This window comes from Aedes albopictus, chromosome 2 (assembly GCF_035046485.1).
Source record: "Aedes albopictus strain Foshan chromosome 2, AalbF5, whole genome shotgun sequence".
Taxonomy (NCBI): Eukaryota; Metazoa; Arthropoda; class Insecta; order Diptera; family Culicidae; genus Aedes; species Aedes albopictus.
The window spans coordinates 174,523,377-174,539,295 of record NC_085137.1 but is presented as its reverse complement, the minus strand read 5'-3'; the positions used below and the strand labels follow the sequence as shown (position 1 = coordinate 174,539,295).

At 38.8% G+C, this 15,919-nt stretch overlaps 1 protein-coding gene across 1 annotated transcript in view; it reads left to right on the top strand.

Annotated features, from left to right (window-relative positions):
• LOC109418499 (sodium channel protein Nach) overlaps positions 1–15,919 on the top strand; it is a 38,516-nt gene that overhangs the window by 17,962 nt on the left and 4,635 nt on the right. Inside the window, exons 5-9 of the mRNA XM_062850736.1 lie at positions 4,458–4,590; positions 5,580–5,698; positions 12,115–12,269; positions 13,176–13,339; positions 15,727–15,841. Of these exons, the coding sequence (XP_062706720.1) occupies positions 4,458–4,590; positions 5,580–5,698; positions 12,115–12,269; positions 13,176–13,339; positions 15,727–15,841 (686 nt within the window). The remainder of the gene's footprint in view (positions 1–4,457; positions 4,591–5,579; positions 5,699–12,114; positions 12,270–13,175; positions 13,340–15,726; positions 15,842–15,919) is intronic.

Below are 15,919 nucleotides of genomic sequence, written 5' to 3'. Positions count from 1 at the left end.
GGTGTTAGTGACTGTAGAGAGAGCGAATCAGAAACCGCAGAGACAGGGTGACACAAGTTTGGTGTTTATCAGCTTTTTTGTGACTTGTACGCTGATGCCTCGCGACACTGGATCCAACATTCAAGATGGCGATAGTTTTAAGCGGTTTCAGATCCTAAAGCAATGAAATATGAGTATTTGCTAAGGAGAAAATGTCCAGAGTCCAAATATGGAAAAATACGGAGACCAAAATATCTAAGATGGCGGCTCAAAACACAAGATGGCTGCTGTGGTAAAGAAATTTGACCTCTAAAACCATTCGGAGTCCAAAAATGGTGACCAGAATATTCAAGATGACGGTCCATAATCCAGGATGGCGGCCAACAATTCGTAATAAAGAGTTTTGAGCCCTTAAATCATTAATTATGGGTATATTTGGTATGGGGGTGATGTCCGAAGTCCAATATCGTACACATTGGTACGAAGGTTCTCAGAATTTAATGTATTTTTTTACACAGGTAGGGTTCACATAAGGTCTGGGACCATTTGGGTAGGGGGACCTATTTTGGGCACTTGCTGCTATAACTCAGTCAATTCCAAACCGATTGACATTAATTTTTGAACATTGCTAGATACTGTACGTATCTGATCGTGTCCCAAACATTAAGTCAATCGGTGTGAAATTGACTGAGTTATAGCAGCAAGTACCCAAAATAGGTCCCGCTGCCCAAGTGGTCCCAGAACCTATGAACAAATACTAAATTGAAAAAATTAGGGTCGCCTAATTTTCCGGTAAACTCCAGTGGAAATCAAACATTTTTCACAGACACAATCTACTTTGAAAAATCATAACACAAGAACGAAGCATCGTAGACACATTTTTTTATGAATTCATAAGCAAATTTTCTCAGCAATTGAAAAAAAAAAATATAAAATGTAAATTGTTTTCCACAGATGAGAAAAATCGGTTGGAAAAGTCGAAAAACTATTTAGAAAGTCCGGAAAATTAAAAAAAAAAATTGAAAAGGAAATTGTTCAGATGTGCTATATGAGCCGTTTTCTTTGAAAAATCATAACTCAAGAACGAAGCATCGTGGACGCATTTTTTTTTTGTGAAATCGTTAGCAAAAAAATACAAAATGAAAATTATTTTTCCACACAATTTTCCACCGTTGAGGAAAATTGGTTGGAAGTCGGAAAAATTATTTAGGAAGTCCGAAAAAATTCTCAAAACAAATATTTTTGAAGGGAGTTAAAAAAGCTTTATTCAGTGAAATTTTCAAGATGTGTTTTTTTTTTTTCGTTCCTAAGTAATAAACAATGTTGTGGAAATTGTCAAGATGTTGATTTTTGACCGTCTTGATTAATATTAATTTGCGCAAAAATGATCATTACTCGGAAACGAAAAAAAAACACATCTTGAAAATTTCACAGAATATAGCTTATCAAAAATTCCTTCCAAAAATATTTTTTGGGAATTTTTCCGGACTTCCTAAATATTTTTTCCGAGTTTTCCAAACGATTTTCCTTAACTGTGGAAAATTTTGTGGAAAACAATTTTCATTTTGTATTTTTTCTTGATAGCTGAGAAAATTTGCTCACGATTTCACAAAAAAAACATTGTGTCTACGTTGCTTCATTCTTAAGTTATGATTTTTGAAACAAACGGCTCATTTGGACAATTTCCACAAAATTGGTCATAACTCAGGAACAGAGAAAAACCCAATCTTGAAAATTTCACAGAATATAGCTTATTCAATTTACTTCCAAAAATATGTTTTTGAGAATTTTTGCGGATTTCCTAAATAGTTTTTCCGACTTTTCCAACCAATTGCCTCAACTGTGGAAAACAATTTTTATTTTGTATTTTTTCCATTGCTGAGAAAATTTGCTTATGATTTCACAAAAAAAATGTGTCTACGATGCTTCGTTCTTGAATTATGATTTTTCAAAGTACGTGGTGTCTGTGGAAAATGTTTGTTTCCACTGGAGTTTTCCGGAAAAAAATTAGGCGACCCTGATTTTTTTCATTTTAGTTTTTGGTGATATATATGTAAACACTACCAACCTGTGAAAAAAATTTCTTTAAATTCTGAGAACCTTCGTACCAATTTGTACGATATTGAAAAAAAAAATCCTCAGCTCTAAAAGTATTGAAAACGTATAAATTCCCAGAATGACTGGCAAAAAACTCCCAAAAAGAATTTCCGAAAGGTCTGCTCATGGAATTGTGCAAGCAACTTCGAAATGAACTACCGAAGAACTTTTTAACGGATGTGCTGAAAGATTCTTTAAGGAAGAAAGACATTTCATAAGGGGATCCAAAGAAAATGCCAAAGAAATGTCCAAAGTCATCGCCATTGAAATTTCTAAAGGCGCTACTGAGGGAACTCCTCAACGAATTGCCAGAGAAATTCCTAAACAAATTGTATAACTAATTGCAAAACAATTAGTAGAAAACAGGAATTTCCGAAGAAATGCACGGAACATTTTTGAAGAGATTCTCTAAATTGTTCAAAATAATTGAATCGAATAATAAATATTGTTTACTACAGAAAATTTTACGAATATTTCATTGTCCTTTGAATTAATTATAAATTGTTACAAATGGATGGCTTTAGTAAAAGTAGTGTTCAAAATATGTGTTAAGATTGATTTGAAAAACCAGATTTTCAGTTTTGTATATCTGTTACGTGAAGTTCAAACCGAAAGTACAAATTTCCTGTATTATACGTAATTTTATGAAGACTTTGTAGTTTTAAGACTCATACATCTCATAATAGCTTTGGAAAGGTATGCTTATTACTCTTGTTCATTTTCAAGCAATAAAACACAGAGGTTGTCGCGATGTGGACAACTTTGATCAAATCGATATTTCAAACATGTTGTGTTCATGTAGAAGGCTGGGAAAATTTATTAGTTCAAAAATGTTGCAAATTGGATGAAAATGGTTGAGTTATAGTAAGTTAAAATTACCGTTCCCAGTGTTTGGGAGACATGGCAGTGAAAGTGGAGTAGTTTCCGAACAAATTCCTGATAACACCCTTGAGAAGTTTATGAATCCCTGGCAAAATTTCATAAGGGGTAACATACCTTGAGAGTGATAAAAAGTCATACTTTTCTATTGTATAATCTGAAAGTAGGGTCTTGTACCATTTGGGCAGGTGTACCTATTTTGGGCACTTGCCGCTATAACTAAGTTAATTTCAAACCGATTGATTTGAATTTTTGTGCAGAGTTAGATATTGTACGTGCCTAACTCTACAAAAATTCAAATCAATCGGTTTGAAATTGACTCAGTAATAGCGGCAAGTGCCCAAAAAAGGTACAGCTGCCCAAATGGTACAAGACCCTATATGTACTAGGTAGACAATACACGGATTGAAGCACTAGAACCAAAGTTACACCCTATTGTAGCGCACACTCTCCATAAGGATAAGATAAAGTACGACACTTTAAGGTAAAACTGGAAGCATTTCCTCATTTTTTTGGTTTTTGGTTTTTTTTTATTAAATAACGAAACAATATTTTCAAAATCGGTTTTCGTACACATGTTGAGTATAGATCAAGGTGCCGCTAGAGCCGACCTACTGATAGATCAAGGTATCTTCTGAGTTTTTTGAGGTGGAAAATGTTTTCCATTTTTGCAGAAATTATTTTTTGTGAAATTTTGTTCAAAAATGGTTTCTGCAAAAACGAAAAGTTTGTTCCACTGCGAAAAAAAAATCAGAAACCCTGATGACTCTATATGTGCACGAAAACCAATTTTGAAAATATTGCTTCGTTATTTTATAATAAATAAAAAAAATAGGAAATGAATCCAGTTTCGCCTTGAACGCGATTATCTCAAAATTGTGTTTTTAAAAGTGCCGTTGCGATGATCTTAAAAACTAGTTGACCGATTCAAAAGCTTTCAGTACCCTGAGAATTGAAATAGAGCAATTCAAAAAAGTATAAGGAGAGCTGAAATTTGGAAAGCATGAGTAAACAGCTTTGATTTTACTATGAAAACACTGCTTCAATCCTTCGTTTTGAGTAGGATGAAAATGGGAGCTCTATGCATAAATAAGTGAACCATATCCCTAAAGTGCCCCACACAATGCATACGTTTGCGTGTGCGTGACAGTAGTTTGACACATTTCCCATGGGAAAACTGTAAAAAAACGCAACGCAAACCTCGACGGAACGGACGCTATGTGCTCCAGGCTTAACTATTAAACTCTGAATAATTGTCTCGTTCACCATCAAATGACCACACTTCAATGTTTCACTTTCAACAATCCTTTCTTCCTGTTCATAATGGGCCAATCAAAACACATCCACTCATCGATGTTGACCGCTGCATTGTGTCCAATCGCACCACCAACAACGGCAACGTTCATTATCACCGGGTTACCGGGCATTTGATGTGTTCCCGAATGGTCATTTGGCTGGCTGCCGCCCACTGGACGCTTGGGCGACCTGACCCCGGCCCTCAGTCAGCTGCTAAAAGGACACCCACCGGATGAAAATGATTTCTACCGAAATCAAAAACTGCACGACGTACGCTATGGCAACCTTTTCGATGGCGACGTAACCTACAGTTTCATCGGCTTCAACGGGGCCATTTCGGTAATTAATTAATTGAACAGTGTTTGCACGATTGATGATTCGGGTTTCGCACAAGTAACAACGTTTCGTGGTACCTAGTGTTACGCCATCAAAGCACCTTCACAAAATCAAAATATGCTTTTAAATTTAATTCTTAAATAACTCAAAAAAATATTTAAGATACAATGTTACCATCGTGTTTAGAAAACAAAAACAAGTATTTTGTCAAGTAAAACCACTTTGCAAAACAAAAACAAGTATTTTGTCTAGTTAGTAAAACTACTTTGAATGATGATCTGGTCGAATATGTGTACATTGCCATAAACATATTTCAAATGTTTGATACAGCCAACTTTCGCTCGTTGCACTAAGCTCTTAGCCCAGTTAGTGAAAGACTTTTACTAGGTGGGCTGAGTTTTAAGCTGTCAAATAATCTTTAACAATAGAGATTCAGGGCTACCAACCTTGACAAATCGTGCTTCACGTCAAAAAGTGACGTTTGACTTCGTTTTAACTGGGCTATAGCCCACATAACGGGCGCCCAGTTAAAACGTAGCCCACCTAAACGTAGCCCAACGACCGAAAGTTGACTGTATTTTTATCTGTGCTGAAAGTGTTCTGTTCAACTGCACTGAGACAAAAATTTGATATCACTAAAAATAAGCGATACTACAGACAAACAAACGTAACACTTCGGCCATTCCTCTATTCAAATCATAGTCACGGAAGCATGTTCGCCCCTTGCTAAAACTACTGTATTTAGTCAACCATCAACTAGGTGGCAGTAGTGGGCAAACGTCAAACTTGAACAAAAACGGGGCAGTTGACGAACTATCAAATTTTAAAATGTTACATCTGTTTGACTGTGGCTGTACGTTTTCAACTCTGTATGTGTATATAATAGCAATGTTTTCCTCTCAAAAACCTACGTTCTGTCGACCAGCAGCAAACTCGTTAATTAATTTAATTCTCCCATTACCTACTACCTACTCATTTAATTTCTCAACCAGGCTTTCTACCACAGCCCGTACGATACAATCAACATTGCCCGGTACCTGCCGTACAGCATGGAAGCGTACGAGTTTGAAGCGTACTCGATCGAAAGTGTTACCAGCGAGGACTTCCGAGAGTAAGTGCAAAGTGAATCTGGAAAATCGTTTGTGCCAATTAATTACCCTGTTGCATTATATACACATTGGGGCACAAGAGATGCAGCAATATAGTCATTTTTCCATACAAAATGGTCAGCTTTCAAAGGGTACATATAATTGAATTAACTTGGATGAAACTTACACAAGAGAGCAGATAGGGGAAAAGTAAATTAGGAATTAGACCATTTACATCTGAAGCCAAAATAATCTGATAACAATAATGTTTTCTGTGATTCCTATGCAGATTCGACCTATTCAAACCTAACGCCAGATTATTTTTGATTCCCAGCATCTATTATAATTCCAGACGTGCACATATTTAGCCACAGCTTTAATGTTGTTTAATTGCATTTGACTTACACAAACAGAGCGTAACTCCAAATATACTTTGGCGAACCTAGAAAACACACTCAACTCAAACATATGGACTGCACTTTACTCGAGCAACCGCCACATCAACAATGCAGCAAATATTTGCCGAATTCATTACTGCACTTTCCACCAACCACCTACCTATGTATGCTATATGTACTTACGCCAAATTTCAACACACATTTCGAAACCGGAGAGTCAAGTACCAATTGTTTATCCCCGCACATGAACTTTTGTAGTCATATTAAATTAAACCGCCCATAATTCAGTCTACCAGTTCTAGCGTCCCCTCCCTGTGCTAAAACGTGAATCCCAATGAAACACAGCCAGTGCGAAAGAGGTTCACAATCTATATATTCTCATGGAACAAATCCTTTTAAATACGAGATTATCGTAAAATACTGAACCGAAGGATGACAATATTGCTAGGTTTGTAAAAAAAAATCGGGTTAAGTACTGTTCTATGCGAAGGATCTACCCTGCAACATCCCGTTGCTGCGTAGAAGTGAAATTCTTGAATTCCTCCAAGAGTTCCTCAAGAATTACTCCAGGAACCTTCAAATAATCCTGCAGGAGTTCCTCGGGAATTCCTCCGGAAGTTTTTCGGGAATTCCTCCGGGATTTCCACGAGAGATCCCCGAGGATTCCTTGGAAGTCCCTCAAGGATTTCTCCAGTAGTTCCCTGAACACTCCTCCAGATAATTTTACCAAGAGTTCCTCCACAAATTTCTCCTGAGATTCCTCCAGGAAGTTTTCCTGGGATTACTCCGAAGATCCCTTCAGCGATTCCACCAGAAGTTCCCCGAGATTTCCTCGGGAGTCCTCCAAAGACTTCTCCAGGAGTTCCCCGAAAACTCCTTCAAGTAATTTTCCCAGAAGTTTCTCCAGAAATTTCTCCTGGGATTATTCCAGGAAGTTTTCCAGGGATTCGCTTAAGAATGCCTCCAGGAAATTTCTCCAGATTTCTCAAAAAAAAAATCCTCCAGGAATATCTCCAGGTCTTCTCCAGGAATAACTGCTAATTCGCCTAAGAATTCATTAAAAGATTCCTTTAGAAATTCCTCCACGGTGTCCTTCAGGAATTCCTCCACAAATTCATCCCGGAATTCTTCCAGCAATTCCTACAGGGGTCCTTCCAGGAATTCTTCACAGGGATGCTTCCTGAAATTCCTTAAGGGATTCCTTTTGGAATTTCTCCAGGAATTGTCCAAGAGATTCCACCACGAACCCTTACCAGGGAGGACTCCAGAGATTCCTTTAGGATTCAATCAACAATTCATCCAAGGATTCCTCCTGGAATTTCTCCAGGGATTTCTCTATGAAATCTTGCAGGGATTCATCCCGGAATTCCGCCAGGAAATCCTACAGGGATTCCACCAAGAATTCCTCCTAGGATTCCAGCAGCAATTCCTGCAAGGGTTAAAAAAAGACACGGACACGTTTAATGCTTCCAGAGAGCTACTCGCTCTTTGAAGGAAGCACGACACTAGACAACGGACTAACATGCAACACTCAGTGGAATAGCCGAAAACTTCTCCTGACAGCTTCGGCGGGAATCAAACCTATGCTCCTCAGCACGATGCGACTAAGTGCTTGGTGACACTAGCCGCATGACCACGAAGCCACACAAGAGGGTACCTCCCTGAATTTCTAAGTTTCCTAAAGGGATTCTTCCGGGGAATCCTCCAGTGATTCCCCTAGAAATTCCTCCAGGAGTTCCGCACCAGATACAACCAGAAATTTCTCTAGGAATTACATAACAAATTCATTCAGAAATTCTTTCAGGGACTTCTCAAGAAATATATCAAGGGATTCTTCCATGGTTTCCGATAGGAATTCTTCATGGAATACCTTCAGGAATTCCTCAACTAATTCCTCCAAATATTCCTCCATAAATTCTTCTCGTAACAGCTCCAAGAAATTCTCTAGAGATTCCTCCAAAGATTCCTCCTGAACTCCTTAATGAAATCCTTTACGCAATCTTCCAGGATATACTCTAGGAATTATTCCGGGAAATACTCCAGGAATTTTTAAAGAAATATTCCAGAAATTCCTTCAGGAATTATTCCAGGAATAACTGCAGAAATTCCTACTGGAATTGTTATAGGAATTACTACAGGATTTCCTCTAGAAACTTCACCAGGAATTGCTTCAGGAATTGCTCCATGAATTATTTCAGGAAATCCTCCAGGAATTACTCTAGGAAATCCTACAGGAATTCCTCTAGAAATTGTTTCGGGAAATACTTTGGGAATTCCTCCCGCAAATATTCCAGAAATTATTTCAGAAATTTCACCAGATATTATGTTTAGAATTCTTGGAGATATTCCAAAACCAATTCTTCAAGGAAATCCTGGAGAAATTCCTAGTGAGATTCTTGGTGGAATTCTTGAAAGAAATTCTTGAAAGGGTATTCTGGAGAGGATTGTTGGTGGAATTCTTGGAGAATGAAGGAATTTCTGGAGGATATTTTTGGATGCATCTCTTGAAAAAAAAAAAACACTGGAGTATTTTTGGCAAAATTCCTGAACGTTGGAGGAATTCGTGGCAGAAGTCTTAGAGGGACCCCTGGTGAAATTCTTGGGGAAATTTCTGTAGAAATTTTTGGAGTGATTCTTGGAGCAATGCTAGGCAGATGTCTTGGGGGGAAGTTTTGGAACAAGTCCTTGAGGAATTTTGGTGGAATTTCTGGAAGAATGCTTGGTGGAATTCCTGGAGAAATTGCTGGTGGAACTCGTGGAGAAATTATTGGTGGAATTCCTGGTGATATAACAAAAGAAATTCCTGAAATATTTTTTGCAGGACTTCCTGAAGGTATTTCCAGAGTAATTTCTGGGGGAATTTGTAGAGGATTTCCGGGTGGAATTCCAAGAAGCATTTTTATTAAGTACCTCAATCCTGGAGAAATTCCTAAAGAAGTCCTTGGAGGAATTCCTGGAGTAATTTCGGGAGAAATTTTTGGCGTAATTACTTAAGAAATTTTTGGAGGAATTTCTGAGGAAATCCCTGAAAGAATTCTTGGACGTTTGCTTAGAGTAATCCTAGGTGTATTTTCTTGCAGAAGAACGTTTCCTGAAGGATCCTGGAGGTTTTCATGAAGAAATTTCTGGAGGAATTCTTGAAAAAAAAAATCTTTGAAAATCCCTGGGAGAATTCCTGGAACAATTCATCGAGGACTACCTGAAGCAGTTTCTGCAGAAATTTCTAAAGTAATTTCTAAAGTAATTTCTGAAGTAATTTCTGTGAGAAATCCTTGAAAAATTTCTTGACGAAGTCATGGACGAACTTCAGGAGAAATGCCGAGAGAATTCTCGGAGGAATCGCTGGAGTAACTTTTAGAAGATTTCCTGCAGGTTTTTGGAAGAATTGCTCGTGGAATTTCTGGAGAAATTCCTAGAGGGATTCTTGGAGATTCTTAGGGCAACTCTTGGAGGAATTCCTGAAGAAATTCTTGGAGAAATATCTAGAGGGATTCTTAGAGGAATTCTTGACAGAAGTTTTAGAGGTATATCTAGACGTCGGGCGTAAGAAAGATACTTTCGTTTCAATCGCTTGATATACTGAAAGCCGAAAAAATCCCCTGTGTATCTGGAGAAATTCTTGGAGAAATTCCATGAGAAATCTTGAAAGAATTTTTAGAGAAATTCCTGGAGGAGTTCTTGAAAGAATTTCTGGAGAAATTCCTGGAGGGATTCTTGTAGGATTTTTTGGCAGAATTCTTGGAGGAATACCTGGAGGGATTCTCTGAGAAATTCTCGACAAAAAACGTGGAGGAATTCTTGAAGGATTTTTTGGCATCACTTTTAGATGAATTCTTGGATAACTACTTGGTGTAATTCCTGGGGGAATTCCTGGAAGATTTTTTGAAGGAATACTTGTAGCAATACCTGAAGGAATTCTTTATGGAATTCCAGGAGGGACTCCTGTAGGCATTTCTGGAGGATTTCCTGGCGAATTTTCTTCAAAAAAAATCCGAAAAAATCCCCGGATGAATTCTCGGAGCAATCCCGAGATAAATTCCCTGGTGTAATTGCTGAAGTATTTCTTGAGGGTTTTTTTTGTATATATTTAGGTATAAAGGAATTCCTGGTGGAACTTTTAAAGAATTCCCGCAGGAATGTTTTGGAATAATGCCAGGAATAATTTGTAGAGGGTTTCCGGATGGATCCCGGAGAAATTCATGGAGGAATTTTTGGAGGTATTCCTGAAGAAATTACTGGAGGGATTCTTGGAAAAAATTCTTGGCAGAAGTCTTGAAGGAGTTCCTGACTCTATTCGTGTTTTTTCACGAATAAGTGTCTTGTAGCTCATAATATTATGAATTCCTTTTTGTATACTCTTTGGCCATCCAACATACATGACATCCAATGCGCCCGTTTAGCGAATTGGGAGTTGTGAGTTCGAGTCTCACCGGAGTACTTGGTTTTTTTTTCATAATTCAAATCTCAATTTGTTCATCGAGCTTTTGTTTCTGTTGTGCACATGGATGTCAAAGCATTTTCAACAGTGTAATTTCCACTTTGCTTGATCAGCCAAAGCTAAATAATAAAAAAAAATATTACATTATCCGAAAAATTGAGAACTCCTGAACCGGAGTAAGTGTGTACACTAGGGTGGCCCACACTTATATGAAAAACAAAAATTTCGAAAAATACCAAGTCTTACCTCCTAAATCAGTTGTTTTGGACTCCCAGAAGCTACGTTCAAAATTTGAGCAAAATCGGTTGAGCCTAAGGGGGCGCTCAAAACGCTTGAAGTTTGTATGGGAAAACTTGGCCAAATATATGCAGAAATTTTAAGTTTTCGAATTTTGCCGCTAGGTGGCGCAGTAAGCGTTCAATGATCAAACCCTTTGGTATTGTTGTAGGTGACTATATGCCAGAGAATTTTGTCGAAGACCGCGAAGTGATCCGACGGCTGTGAAAAAAGTTATACCCTAGGCAAAGTGAGGCAAAGTATTGAGATTTCATTATTGATATTCTTCCTTTACATGTATTGGAAAAATAACAATAAAGTTTGTCCTCACTTTTCCTAGGGTATAACTTTTTTCACAGACGTTGGATCACTTTGCGGTCTTCGACAAAATTGTTTGGCATATAGTCACCTACAATAATACCAAAGGGTTTGATCATTGAACGCTTACAGCGCCACCTAGCGGCAAAATTCGAAAACTTAAAATTTCTGCATACATTTGGCCAAGTTTTCCCTTACAAACTTCAAGCGTTTTGAGCGCCCCCTTAGGATCAACCGATTTCGCTCAAATTTTAAACGTAGCTTCTGGGAGTCCAAAACAACTGATTGAGGAGGTAAGACTTGGTATTTTTTGAAATTTTTGTTTTTCATATAAGTGTGGGCCACCTTAGTGTACACCCTTAAACACCGACAGCGTAAACGAAACCAGGCGAGAGTGCAGTGTTATGCCACTACTTTGAGGTTTTAACCTGCTTTGCAAAATGTGTTTGTGCAAAACGCACAAAGCAAAAAGCGTTTGCCTTTATGCCCTTTGGCTCCTGCACGTCTGTCTGTGCGCGGAGCTTTCTCGCGAAACCTTTTCACATCAAAAAATCCTGCTCTCTGTCGCCTCTGTAACCTCTCTGCCCCTAATCTTTCCATCCATCCTACCAACGGAAAACCCGTGGAGTGCAATTAGCGCGCGTATTGTGCATTCTGAACGCGAGAACTCAAAAATGAAGCTTCATTTTAAGAGCGCTGCCACAATCCACCGCGACGAAATCGGGCACTTCATGGAGCCAAAGTGGCAGCCGTGGAAAATGAAAAAGCTGGATTATAATTCACCGCCGAGCACCAACCGGAGAGATGCAGTAATAAGCCATTAGTCCCTCCTGTCAGAGTCTATCATCATGCTTAATGTAATTTGGAAATATGAAAGCTAGAGTTGGAAATGAAGTAATTGGAGCTCGTTGGCGAGCAGTGCAATAAATATTCAAGCGAAATACTTGTAAAGTTGCAAATCAATCATACTGCTGCTGAATTCATCATCTTCCTTGGTTTGCTTTTGCAGGCACACGACGGTTTCACAACGCGGTTGTCGGTTCTTCTCCGAATCGAACCTCACCCACTTCAATATCTACACGAAGGGAATCTGCCTTCAGGAGTGCCGATTGAAGATTGCCATGGACAAATGTAAATGCATACCGCACTTCTACCCCAACAACGGTAGGTTGATAATTGGATGAATCAGAAACCATGCGTCTCCATTACAACTTTAGAATGTGTATAGGAATGCATTCGAATTGAGATTCCAAGATGTTTCCTCTAAATCACCGTTAAGCAACGGAACAATTGATTTAGTTTTGTCGTCCACCTAGTTGGTTTTGGTTATTTCTTTGCTCTATCTTTCAAACCTTTGAGTTCTGTATCTATATGAATCTATCTGTGATTTTAGCAAATTATTTCATACTAGCTGACCCGGCAAACTTTTTCTTGCCATGATGTGGTGGTTTGACAACTGCTGAAGTCATCGCTGCACCGCCATCTATATTGGCTCATTTTTGATCGCATTGATTTTCTTCCCAGCATATTAGAAATCAGCATTTTATCAATTTTCTTACTTGTTTAGTTGTTTTTTTTTATAACTTTTTTACATATAAACACAGCCACCACGAATACGAATCAAACCCAGCAAGATTCATCCCGATCGGTTCAGCCGTTCGTGAGTTTTGTTGCCTCAAAGGGACTTCAAACTCATTTATATATATATATAGATATAGATAGATTCCTTAATTTTTTATTGTTCGAAAATCGAGAAGTATAAAAACCTACAATAGAAAAAAAAAATATATGAAGTTCAAAGAAAATGTGTTCTAAATACGCCGTCAATAAACTTTGGCGTGGTACACGAATTAAGTAACGCTAAAATGGACCATTTTAGGCCCCTACCCTTTTGTAAAGCTTTTTGTATGAAAACCTGAAAATGCTTATATTGGTCGTAACGCTTCACTGGACTCCCTCCTTCCCCTATAGCGTTACAAAATTTGTGTGCAATGCCTTCCAGATTCCGAAAACACTGGACACTGAAAAAATTTCCGAACCGTACTATTGAATTCCAATTTTTATTTTCAGTGAGACCACCAAAAACCGTGTGCAGCTATAAGCAACTTAAGGAGTGCTTTCCGCCATTAAAAGAACTGTTTCTAGAATTTCGAGGCGGCCCTGAACACGACTCGATCAACTGCTACTGTGAACAAAACTGCGTTGACTCAAAGGTCATTATCGAGAGAACGCAGGTGAGAAGATGTGGTTGATGACATAAAGAGTCTCGTAAGCTCGTTATTTAATTAACGAACAAAGAATTCAACCAAAATCAATAAGGGATTGTCCATAAACAACGCAGATTCTTAGGGGGTTGGGGGTGTCTGGCCAAAGTCTACGCTCTATACAAAATCCGAAATTTTTGTATGGTCAAAAGTTTACGAGGGAGGAGGGGGTGGTATCAGTAGGTCGGCTCAAGAGGCACGTTCTCCTCCATTTGGGAAATTTGTGCCATCGCCATGAATACGAGCCTATTCATCATTTACCTGAGGGAGAGCGAAGGGAGGAATAAGGGATGGGATAGGGAAAGGGAAGGTAAGGGAATAGGGTCAATATAATCGCATAAGCGTACCACAATGGGTTCAAACAGCGCCCTGAAAAGGGCACTGTAGAAAACGCATAAAGCGTAAAGTAAGCCTATAGCTACTTGCCACAACGGGTTCAGAACAACAGAACATCCTGAAGATTCAGGCTTGTTAGGTCAGTTTCACTTAATCAAGTGTTTACCGAGTACTCGGAAACGCAGTTGCGTAAAAACTGGGTAGTTACATATCAAATGATTCAAAGTTCCACAATCGGATTCTCAGCTAAGATATACAAATGAAGCAGCCTGTTGAGGCTTGTGATGGACAAAATCATAAGTAGGAAAACCACATTGAGTTATCTCAATTGCGTTTCTGCTACGAGATTCCTCAAAAGTCATGGCAAGACTCCCGCATAGGGGCATCCACAAACACTCAATTTCCTAATCGCTGCTTGACGTAATGCCGAGAAGAGATGTTGGTTGTTGAGCATTTCCAATTGGAAATCATTGAAAGATAAATAGGACAATCCATGCGGCTTCCAATATGGAATCGAAAGGTTCGTGTTCAAAAGTATCCTGGAAATTCGAGAAAACACCTAAACAAAATTATTTTTGAATGAATGCGTTGCCGATATCGTAAACAACATTGTGTAAACAAATCACAGTGGACTTTCCATTTTGGTAAGCATGTTGGTTCCCATGGAGAGGCATGTTTGCTAGAAAAACATCACGGGTGTGATGCTCGACAAAGCGTGCTAATCATTTCAAAAGAAAGAGGTCAAATTGATAGATTTGATCTTCATACGAAGACATTATCCACTTACGGAATAAACTTGTCAGTATAATCCTACCAAGATTTGGGAATGGCAAGGCTGCAAACAAGTAGTTTTATCAAAACATTTTGGGGCTCGAGGCATGACACTCAAGACTGTCATTTCAATTTTACTGAAAGTAGCAAACATCGGGTCAAACGCAAAATGCGAAACCATATTGGTGTTAATTAAAACATTACATCTACATAGAAATCCTCCCTACAAAAGTAAGGTTCTTGGACCAAAGCTGTTCCTTTATGCTGAAGATTGATCTGAGCTGTCATAACCATAGCCACTACCCAAACTAGGCACGATCAAACTCTTACAATCACAACACAAGAAAAAAAGAGCAGCGATAAAAACCAATTCGGTATCGATTGAAGAGCGCCAAAGACGAACATACACAGACGACACTGTGAAGAACGCATAATGCGAAGAGCCATATAGGTTATAATTAAAACTAATAAACAACATACTAATAATCCCACCCTTATTGAGCCTCGCGGTTGAGGCTTAAGAAGGATAGCAGATTATCTCGGAGAAACACAAGGTCAACTGCACCATTGCTCCGGTTAGCGCAGTAAGGGCAGAATACTGTGGAGGGCGCCCTAGTACTCCACAGGCTCCGTTTGTAGTTAGGTTTTTATTAGACCCCCCTAACCATGCATTCTTTGGCACGGTAAGCATGAAGCCGCATAACACCATGAATTAGGGGTCACCTGTTTAGTGGACTCTTACCACTGGATCAGGCGATCCGTAGTGTTATTCTTAGCCAATTGAGAAAACCGCTACCGACACTACACAGCTATCTAGGCTGATCGGGAAAAGAAGTTAACATTGATGATCAACTTCCAAACGAGCCCGAACAGCCCAGCGATTCGAGGCGGCCCTGAACACGACTCGATCAACTGCTACTGTGAACAAAACTGCGTTGACTCAAAGGTCATTATCGAGAGAACGCAGGTGAGAAGATGTGGTTGATGACATAAAGAGTCTCGTAAGCTCGTTATTTAATTAACGAACAAAGAATTCAACCAAAATCAATAAGGGATTGTCCATAAACAACGCAGATTCTTAGGGGGTTGGGGGTGTCTGGCCAAAGTCTACGCTCTATACAAAATCCGAAATTTTTGTATGGTCAAAAGTTTACGAGGGAGGAGGGGGTGGGGTCTGAGATTGCCAAAAATGAGTCTACGTAGTTTATGGACAGCGCCTAACTAAATGTTTGATGTTTCTCAAATTTCAGGTCCTCGTTGGCACTCGAAAACTTCTTGGCAGTAATGGCGGTCTTGTTCTGATGAAGAAATATCCACTGATTCGCTTCAGTCGACAAGTGCTGTTCACCTTCACTGATCTGTTGGGTATGATGGCATAGGAAAGCAAACGCGATTGATATGTTGCTGTAATTTTGATTGCTACGGTCTACATATCATTTGCGT